The 11,125-nt window shown below is 30.3% G+C and overlaps 2 protein-coding genes and 1 pseudogene across 3 annotated transcripts in view; 1 reads left to right on the forward strand and 2 right to left on the reverse strand.

Annotated features, from left to right (window-relative positions):
- On the reverse strand, window positions 1–4,720 carry LOC117152449 (ski oncogene). Its single transcript, XM_033324299.1, has 3 exons — window positions 1,599–4,720; window positions 1,149–1,378; window positions 1–1,078 (listed from the first exon to the last, which is right to left on the reverse strand). The coding sequence occupies exons 1-3, from the start codon at window positions 2,676–2,678 to the stop codon at window positions 271–273; spliced, it is 2,118 nt and encodes a 705-aa protein (XP_033180190.1). The 5' UTR covers window positions 2,679–4,720; the 3' UTR covers window positions 1–270.
- A 465-nt stretch (window positions 4,721–5,185) lies between these two features.
- Window positions 5,186–6,197, reverse strand: LOC100742574 (annotated as a pseudogene).
- A 1,772-nt stretch (window positions 6,198–7,969) lies between these two features.
- LOC100741958 (atypical protein kinase C) overlaps window positions 7,970–11,125 on the forward strand; it is a 22,647-nt gene continuing 19,491 nt past the window's right edge. The window contains exons 1-3 of one of the 2 annotated variants that reach the window (XM_012392995.3): window positions 7,970–8,197; window positions 8,630–8,712; window positions 10,188–10,405. In XM_012392995.3, the coding sequence (XP_012248418.1) occupies window positions 8,657–8,712; window positions 10,188–10,405 (274 nt within the window). In that variant the 5' untranslated portion in view covers window positions 7,970–8,197; window positions 8,630–8,656. Of the gene's footprint in view, window positions 8,198–8,626; window positions 8,713–10,187; window positions 10,406–11,125 lie in introns of both variants that reach the window. The other variant, XM_012392994.3, reaches the window with a different exon arrangement.

The following is an 11,125-nucleotide window of genomic DNA, read 5'->3' on the forward strand; positions in this document are numbered from 1 at the left end:
CTCTATATTACAATATCTACATTCGATTTTAATTAAAATCGACATAAACAAAGTATGATTACAATAAAAATTTCAAATTAATGGTTATAATGTTTAAGGCTCTCTATTTATCACATAACCTAAACAGTTTTTATTTATTTAGAATTCATCATTATCATTATTATAACTAGTACTAAATTTAATGCATGCTTATCCAATAAAAGATGAGCGTTGCAAAAAATTTCTGAGCAGTTTTGTATTAAATAATTTAAAAAACTCTAATCACTGATTTTATTCTTTACTAACAGCTAGAACAACAGGTTCAGACTCTTTATTATTTGATGGTAATAAAGCTTCCATTTCTTCACTACCTTCTGTACTATCTGCTGCACTCGCTGCGTTTGTTGGTTCCTCCTTTTTATCACCATCATTAGATGATTGTATTTGCTGCATTTGCAATTGATTACGTAATCGTAATATTTCACGTGCATCCGAACGTCGATGACGTCGTAATTGTGCATTTTCTAAAACTATGCGTCGCGCCATTTCCAAAACATCTTGTGGTGCTTCCAAAGCTAATAACCTTTCCTCCAAATCTATCGCTGCCGTTCCTTCCGAATCAGAATCACTTTCCAGTGAAGAGGTTCCAATTTCAGCCAAAGGTGGTTCTATATTTATCGTAGACGATGTTACAGCAGCACTACTTTCTTCTTCTTCACCTATTTCATGTTTAGTTTTTTGAGGCAGTTCTTTCTGATTGCTTCCAGGTGTGTAAGAAGGGAATGCAGAATATACACCAATACTAGATCCAGAACTAGGGGATATTTTCTCAGATTTGACATTATCCGACGAAGCTTCTTTCTTCTCGTTAGAACTCGATGTGTGATGGTTATAACGTTTATGATCATGATGATGTCGTCGTTGGTGGTGAGCAGATGGTGGAAGTACTACAGGCACTGATGGTGCAGGTATAGGTGCTAAGGCTACATTTGGTTGAAAGTGTGGTTCAAAACGTTTGCATTCAGAGAGAGGAACCACGTGCTCTGGATGTTGTAGTACAGGTGGACCACGACTGAGATACGCAGGCACCAATGATGAACTGTTTATGAAAAATTAAGAGCATGTTATAAAACATCTTAAATTGTTTTAACTGTATTTAATATACTTACTTATCCTTATGCTTGCAAGTATTTGTGTTATTCCATGGTCTAAAAGCTGATGCTCCTCTAGCCGCTAATTCAAAGACTGCCCATGACATTTGTAGATATGGATCAGTTGCATTGGCTACCTGAGATACAGGATGATACATGCCTAAGCCATTTCCATTATAAATTCCTGGACAATCATCTCTTCCTATATCCTTCCTAATTCGTTTTATTTTTTCTGAATCATGCCGCAACTGTAAAAGGGTTCTTTATTTTCTTCTTTCCATTCTGTTTATTTTTTGATATATAAGCAGTATCATGAAATCATAATATTAATTGACATTTATATCTCTTTTATGTAAAATTAGATATTTTGTGAATATAACATAATATCATCCTCTGCCTCTATTATATTACTTATAAAAATAATTTAGGAATTAGGAATTTTATGAAAGCAATATGGGAATACAATACCTCTGATTTTCGCTTGGAACCCAATGTGAGATGTTTTTCCTTCAATTCTCGAAACAAAGTAAGTGACTTATTATAATGTTCTTGATCTCGTGAAAGCAACAAATATGACCGCCAATTTGCTGAATCAAAGCCCCAATGACACGTACGATTTTCAAGAGATCTATGAGCATGTCTGACAAAACGTTGAGGTGAGAATTGGCAGCCACATTCGATACACTCTATGCACACTGAATCATCTGACTCAAACAAACTTGCATCAAAGATGCCTTTACATTTTCCGAAACACTCATGATACACCTTAAACTTGACAATGGATTCTTCATCATTGTCATTTTTAGTACATGCTTTCTTGTCGATGTTATCTTGATTACCGATCTGAGAGGGATCGCACGACTCTGTCCGTAGTAGTAAAGCACTGACAAGCCTCTCGGCATCTGTTTGAGTGATAAGGCCACAGGAAGGAGCATTGCGTGGTAGGATTCCTGAATGCTTAAGTTCTTCCAACTGATCTCTGGTACATCGTGAACAATAGATTTGCAACTCATCGCAAACTTGATTGATCTGATGAAGAGAAAATTCTTGCAAAACAGTGTTTAATATTTGTGGTAAACATAACCTCCTTTCACCCCCTACAACAAAACACGATATTCTCTCGCCCTCTAAGATCGTCTCACATCTTTCAGAACAACTTTGGTCTGGAGCTGTTAAAATGGGTATCTGAAACTCCAATTCCCTCTTTTCACAGATATTTTTTGATCGTTCCAATTGCGGGTCTTCGTCAGAATCTTCGAGTGGTTGATCGGTTCTGCGAACTTTGCAAGGGCCGATAGGCGTCACCGACGAATTATTGTCCTTTTCAGTGTCTTTGGAGATCTGTTCGGAGTCGATAACGCAACTACTCGATCGGTTGGCAGAGTAACAAGGTTGTTCCTGCAGTAAACTTTTGCAGTCCATACCAAGCAGGGCTGAGCTCGGGCCCTGTAAGCTTTTCACAGCGGATAACTGATATGTCTTCAACACGGTCTTCAGCTGCGGGCTATACGATTGACTGTTCGTATTCCCCGGCAATAACGTCTCCATTATTCGTATCTACGTGAAAAGAATTGCAGAAGATAAAACAGCCTTACACGAAATTCCCGAGACTCGTGACATACCACGCTATTTTGTACGACTCATAATATAGGCGTATTTACACCCACAATATATACGTTCACTCTCCGAATATTTAATTCGACGTATTAGCTCCCGTTCCTCATTATACGGAAAAGCTTAACATTCGGTTAAAGATACAAAGTGTTCATCTTATGTTCCATCTTCATTGCTTCTGTTTCTCACTCGGGAACAAGCTTAACCCGTTCATGTGTCTTCTCCCCTTGTAATATTATATTATCCGCAGTCTATTGTCCATCGCAACGGAACCTCCATGTACATGATAATTCTCTTTCAATCTTTCAGTACATTCCACTACCAATATACGTATAATCCGTATAATGTTTTGTTCTTGTTCAATTTTCCATTTATTACCAATACACTACTGGAATACACCATCGATGAAATTATTCCTCGCAACTTGCTCCGTTTCTACCTCTCGCTGATTTCATTTGCATATTTTCCCATGTTTTACGTTATTTTCATATCAGTTTTACGTTCTCTGGAGCGATGTACGCGCATTGTGTCGCGAGCTTGGTTATCACTGGCGTTCGTTTCTATCGTCACCGTCCGCGATATTATCGTATCCACCGTCACCTATAGTAGCTATCGCGATCGCGACCGCCATTCGACCGCCACCGCCACAGCTATTTCTACCACCACTGTCGCTGCCGCCGCCGTCGCAGTCACCGCCACCGTCGTCGCCACTGTCACTCTACACTTTACACTGGCCACTCTCGGTCGTTACCGTATGACCACCACCGACACAACCAATTAAATATTCTCGTTAATGCTATTTGTCGCAGTAATTATATCGACGATACGTTCGATCGATGAATATCATCACCAGGACGAGTGACACTCTTGGAGAATAAATCGACTCGGTACATCGCGACCGAGTAATATCGATCGCACCGAGACACCGACTACTCGAAAAGACACGCATTATTCTTTATGACATCGTACATCAATTATCAATGTAATACATACATCGATGACACAGACAAGGGAAAGAATCATTCACAGTCTACACGTGATATTAGTTCGTCTGGATATTACTGTTTAGACTGGCACTTCTTATGACAAGACTGTATTCTCCTCCCCACTCACCCATGGAACGTCGTTTTTGCGATACAAATACTCCACCTTGCTTCTTTTTTCTCTCTCTCACACACAAATACACACGCGCGCGCGCGCACGCACACATCTACACATGTACACTCTAACTGTACGAGTATGTAAACACGAGAAGATAGCACTTATAAAAGATGTATGTATTGTGTAGCTTTGTAACCATATAGAGCATTGTACTCTTAATTATGTATATATATAATACATAATTTTATGTACGTATATAGTATATAATAGTCTTGTATATGTGTATGATCGTGTTGAACACTCATGGTTTTTTTTTAGTTTAGGTACAAACGATTATCGTAGACTGTACACGAGCCTCGCGAATATCATGTCGTCAAACGAAGTTCACTGTAGCCCTTGTTAACACCGCTTCTGAACACCAAGCCAGTGCTTGGCCTCCTACCGCGCTCTCTGTGTGTCTAACCACTACCTACCACGTTAGCAGTTTCGTCTCTATCGTACTTTCGTATCTATTGAATGTATGATGTATACATATGTGTGTGGTGGATGTATATATATATATATATACACACATATATGTATGCACGTTAAAGATGAGCCTCGGTTAGCCGTGCTTGCTTCCGAAGGATACGAAATGGTTGAGCTACGTATCTATGGGTTGTGGTTGTGGCATAGTGTCGGTCTGCTCACAGTCGTGGTGGCGGGTGGCGACGGCTAAGTATTTAATCACGTGATTCCCCCGTCAAAATAGGCTACATGCTGGTACACCCACATGGTCTCATGGATAGAAGTGCATTTATTCCGCGTTCATTGTCAGGGCGAACTTAACACGCGCCGCATACACCATACCTTCATAGTGTCCGTAATAGCTTACTTTAAATACAAAAACTTAATATTCTTGTTAATAACATAAATTTATATTATAAATAATACTTTTCAGGTAAATCTGTACGAACGACATAAAAGGAAATTTTGTACGAATATTATATAAATATTATGGTATAAATATTATAATCTCTCTAGCTTGTGTGTAAAAACGAATCTTGGGACAAAATTACAACATCTTAAGAAACAAAATATTGTTATAGAAAATAATTTCTTAGAATTAGTTTATAGGAAATTTTAGTATTAACAGGTTATTTTGAAATAGTTCGTAAAAATTTTAAGAACTAGATTTTACACAATGCTAAGTTTTCTTAAGGTCATTTAAAAACTTTACACAAAATAAAAAATACTTTTTTATATTTATTTATAAATTTTTATGGCAGATTCTGGATACAATTTTAAATGTTTCTTTAGATTATCTGTGAGACCAACCAAATCAATGGACAAAAAAAGAATTTCTTGTGAAACTAGTGTTTTATCAGAAACAATCCATCAAATACATGTTTTAACGTGATGTCTTTCACATATTGATGAAGTTTCCGTAGTCCCACGTATACGGGAAGTTCTTGAAACAAAATTTTAATAAATGTCCTATTGGAACTTGTTGTAATGTCTTTGATTAATTTTATACAACAGAAAACTTTCTACAATATAGAATTAGTAAATAGTAAATGAGCAAAAAATTTTGATACATTACATAATTTATTTGTATCTAAATAGTACAGTAAATATGATATAAATCTTAAAAAGTTGAACTTAAATGATGTGATATATTTTATGGCACAAAACTGATTAGTCAACAATCTAGAGAATGTTTCATGTTTTCATTTCTGCACAACAATCTAAGAATATATGATATACTTCAGTTTCTTGACCAGGTTTTAGTTGCATTTTCATTAATTTGTGCGCATACTCTTCAAAATCAATTTGATTTTGATGAATGTATTATTAAACATATGATTCTTTTAAATACAGTTACATTTGTCTCTGTGTTATCTATTATTGTAGATTATATTCTTTCCTTTCCACCATAGCAGTACTACTATTTTCATGAGAACTTTCTTTTTTGTCATTTTCTTCTTTACTCTCTGAATCACTGACATCTGGATTTAATATTTTTCTATTTAATTCTTTATATCTACCTTCATTATTAATATATTCTGCATCGGACGAATACATTTAATATATCTTAAGAATCTGTTGTTTCATCTAATGTTATTAAATAAGTAAATGGATTTTCCTCTTCTACAAGATCAAGCTGCTTCATGATCCTTAAATTTGTCTTTTCAAACTTGAAATATAACTTCAATTAAGTATTGAATTTTTTTATCTATTTGTCCTTCATATATTTTTTGACATTTATAATATAGCTTTGATAGCCTTTCTAGAAGTTTCAATTAATTTCAATTAATTTTTTAATTTAATGCAATTGGTATTTCTACCGAGTCATCCATCAGCCATTCTATTTACCATTACCTATTACCTATTCAGTGCTATTCTTTGATTTAGCAAATGTGCTATAAATATCCCAGAAGATATACAGAGAGTTTTGTCATTCTTTCTGAAAGAACATTTAAACTGTATTATTAGATGTTTCAATATTAAAGTGTCCTATATTTGAGAATTTAGAATTAATGATTGTGGTAAGGGCTGCATAAATGGATGTAATCATTGATGATGTTGCTTGAGCTTATACAATAGACTTAGCGAGCAAACCTCTACCTCTAACAATATTTTCTTTCAAGTTCTTGAATTATAAGTCTTATATTACTGACATTAACTTTATTAATGTAAACGTGTATAGATTTTTTTAGGACTTCTTATGCATGGACTTCCTGATTTATCAATGATCTCAACTTATGTTATTCATAACTTTGCTGGTGGTATACAAGCACCACCTGTTCTTGATGTTAACAGTTCAACTACCCGATCTTGCCTTGCTTTGTCCGAAGCACTTGTTTCTTTATCTTTTCCATTTCTTTATTTGTAATTTCATTTTTTTTTTATTTCTTATCATTTTTGTTTTCCTCCTTATGAATTTTTGTTTTTCTCACTGATATACATGTAACACTGGATTTGGTGACGGTACGGTCGCATAAACAAATCTAGACAATTCTATACTAAAAGCATTGACAAACCGTCCATCTTTTGAGTTAAAAAAAATCAAGATGGAGGACAAGAAACAGGTTCCGTTCTGCGCATGCGTAACACGCATGTATGTATACATAGATACTATGAATGTTTCAGACAAAGACAGAGACACTATATTTATCTCCGTCTGTTTCACAGAGCGAAACCTTTTCTTCTTCTCCATCTTGATTTTTTTCGACTCAAAAGACGGGCGATTTCTTAATATATGGAAGTTTTATAATTAAAGAGTATTTCCACTATCCATAAAAAGTATTTTGTAAAATGTAATATTGTATGATATAGTTTCGTAAAGTAGATTATAACTGAATTTATTTAAAAGACATAATAATCGTAGGATAGAAATATCTATATATATTTATTTATTTAAGAAATTATAAATGATATGTATGTAAAATATAAATTTGTTTTCTAATAAAATAGCAATTATTAACAAATTTCTTAATTACTATGTAATTATATATTTTTGCAATATTATTGAAGATAACTGCAGAAATTCACCACGCCTTAAAATTTTTATAATTACCTATCCTATCCCAAGTTAATAAGAAGAATATAAAATACTAGTAGCAAGGATTTTTAATTTCTTATGCAAATAGATTGCTGATACAAATTACGAAAGATGTATTAATAAATTATAAATTTTAATTATTGTATAACTCATATATAAGATATTGTAATAAAATTAAGTAATAGTATGTAAGATATAAATACAAGTACTACATATATAATTTAATTTTAAAATAAAAGTACATAATATTTAAATACAGCGTTGTTATATGCATCTATATAAATTTTGTATAATATTATAGTTATATACATTAATTTAAATCATATCAATATAAATTCACTTGTAAAAGCGGTGTTACATATTTATAATTTTTGAGTAAACTGAATAATTTTCATTATATAGTCATGACTGATCACGATCAATTAATCGAGATAAAATAATTTAGTTGATATCGGAATTATGATGATGATAATTAAATTTTTGCTCAAATTTTTTTAATAAATTCTTTCGAAAGATAAATATTTCTGATAAATGGAATATACCTATACATATGCGTCGTTTTATAGGGAAAATAGAGATATCCTTAGGAAGATGTGTATCTAATAAACATGGCGGCTGCCAAGTGATAACGCGTTTTGCTATGTTAAGTGCTTTCCAATTTTGTGTTTGTTATATGATTCTTTCTAGCAAATAATTTATGAAATAAGACAACCGTTTCTTTCTTTTGAAGAAATACAGCAAAATATTTTATTTGACGTAGAAATTCAAGCATTTTTCGGAAAAAATCTTCGTGCTCGAATTAAAACTTGTACGTATATGAAAATTGAGATAGTTCAATTGAACTAGTTTTTGTGTATTACAATGATCATTAAGTACTTTAGTTTGTAAGTTTAAATTATTTTAATTGATCTTTAAAACGTATAAGAATAAATATAGAGAATTGTTCTTTTGAATTTGTAGGTTCTTAATCATGTCGTTCTCGTTTATTATGTCATAATAAACTGTTATAGTAACTGATTTAGGAACATTACAGTTACATTATATTATTTCTGAATATAAAAATCTTAATTACAAAATTTGTATATTTTACTAGTTTGAGGAGAAAAGTTATTTAGGAAAGAATGTATAAATAAATAACAAATTTATAATCAAATATCTATTGCAATGTTTATCATTGTGTAATTAATTTATTTCTATTAATGTTGCTTTGCTTGATAATAATATAATCTTTTTTCAGTAGGAAGAAGAGTTCTGGTACCAAATAAAAATGCCTACACAGACAATAGAAAGCGATGATATTCGAGTGAAAATCGTTTATAATGGGTAATACAAATGATTTATTTGGAATCTTAATTTAATAAGTTAGAGTTAATAAAACAAGTATATTAAATTGTTAATTAAAATACTAAAGAAAATTTGGGAATATAGATATAGAAAAATTTTTTGTTAAAGATAAAGTAGTATATATATATGATAATAAATATTAATTTGATATTAATTAATATTATTTTATGATATTATTTTTGCTTAGAATATGGCAATGTTAATTGAAATCATGAACTTATGCGATTATTAGTTTAATGCTATTGAGCTTAATACAAGTAACGTTCAATAATAAAAGAAGTTAGTTTAAATATATATATTTTCTTTTTGTAATTGACTTGTTTTTAACTCAATAAAAATACCACCATTATTGTTATTACTATTTAAATTACTACTTAGCTGATAAAATATTTTGTGTATAATAATGATACATGTGTATTAATACAGTTTTATAGTAATAGCTAGGATTAGCGTTAGGTACCTTATAATGTATATAGTACTCATGCATTCAGTGTATATGTATATATTTTCGGTATAAAATTATTTTTATGCGGATTTATTGTATATGGATATAAAAATATATACAAAGAAATATTGTTCTCTACTTACATAGCTACTTAATAATTTTTGTGATATTACTTTCTAATTTATATTTGAAATTCATTTATTACCTAAGCTTATAATGGACGAACATAAAATGAAATATAAAATATAAATATCAAATATAAAATGAAAACATAAATATATATGAGTTTATGCATATATAAGCCACATTGATAGAGTAGTTATGTATTAATAAATTAAGTAAATCCTACACATTTTGCTTCCAAATATATGTACAAAGTTTAATAAAGTACAATAAAAAGGGCAAAATATAATAAAAAAAAATATAAAATAGGTTTTCATGGTAAAACGTTTAAAAAATTTAACCAATAACTATTTCAGTTATTTATGATTTTATTTGACCATTTATAACTATTTATATGTAAATAATTTTTATATTTATATTATAACTCCTAGTATTCAGTATTTTCCATAAGATTGTTATATGGTTTTGGATAATAATTGTTCTTCAAAATTAAAGATGCATCAAATTATTTAAAATCAAATAATTTTATAAAATCATTTAAGTGTTATTTATTTCTAGATAAGAAAAGAAGATTATTGTTTAAGTCATGTAGGATTTCGATAAAATAAAATGAACAACTTTAGTCATCAATAAAAGTAACATATTAAGTTATATACATAAACATAGCCATCAATTTTTGCTAACCTTTTTAAATAATCTCTACTATAATGTTCTTTTATTGATTTTTTTTACATTAATGAAAACTAATATTAAGATTTTAAATTTTGTAAGCTGCATGTTGATATGCGCGCGCGATTGTATATTATATGTAACAAAACAAGAAATTTTATCATTTTATGAGTTTTTAAAGAAAGAGAAAAATTATAATGACTTATGTTTGTATTAGGGAAGTGCAGATTACGTATATCACTCCTGGCATTTCAGTAGACACCTTACGGGAAGAAATGCGTACAATATGTGGATTTGGTGCTGCAGGGCCAGATCAATTTACAATGAAATGGGTTGATGATGAAGGAGATCCATGTAGGATCGCTTCCCAACATGAATTGGATGAAGCATTGCGTCTCTATGAACTAGAAAAGGATACTGAAATAACTATACATGGTAAGTATTTATTATACCGTAATATATTTTGAGATAATATGTGTCTTCATAAAATTTTCTTATTATTTGAGAAATTTAGAAATATTAAAAAAGTTCTTTTTTACATTTGAATGAAGTATATATATAAATATACCTGTTTTGAAACAAAAGTATACATTAATTATACAGGTTAATAGATCTATACCATGTAATCATGTAGTAAGCTTTTGTTTAAAAGAATTCTCCAAAATATATTATCAAATGTATGGATTAAAACTTTTAAAGCGCAATAAGCAACATTTCAAATTAAAATATAGTTATAATAGGTTTTACCTAAAATAATTTATGTTATATTAATATTAAAATATTGCCAAATTTAAATAACAATACAATTTAATTCAATTACTTACATCCTTATATGTATGTATATGAGTGGAATATAAGTTTGAAAATGCTACATGTGAAAATTTATTTGTGTGCATATTACTAGATGTATATTAATATTTATTATAATTTGTATTTTATTTTAGATATTAATATTTATTATAATAATGTATATTAATATTTATAATACTAATCTACAAAATTACATATTTTATTGAATAGTATATATATATATTATACATACTATATATATATTGTATGTATTATATATATATATATATAAATTACGCGATATATATATAATGTGAAAAATGTGACATATAATATAGTATATATATATATATATATATATATATA

Source organism: Bombus impatiens, unplaced genomic scaffold (genome assembly GCF_000188095.3).
Source record: "Bombus impatiens unplaced genomic scaffold, BIMP_2.2 scf_2136, whole genome shotgun sequence".
NCBI classification, from domain to species: domain Eukaryota; kingdom Metazoa; phylum Arthropoda; class Insecta; order Hymenoptera; family Apidae; genus Bombus; species Bombus impatiens.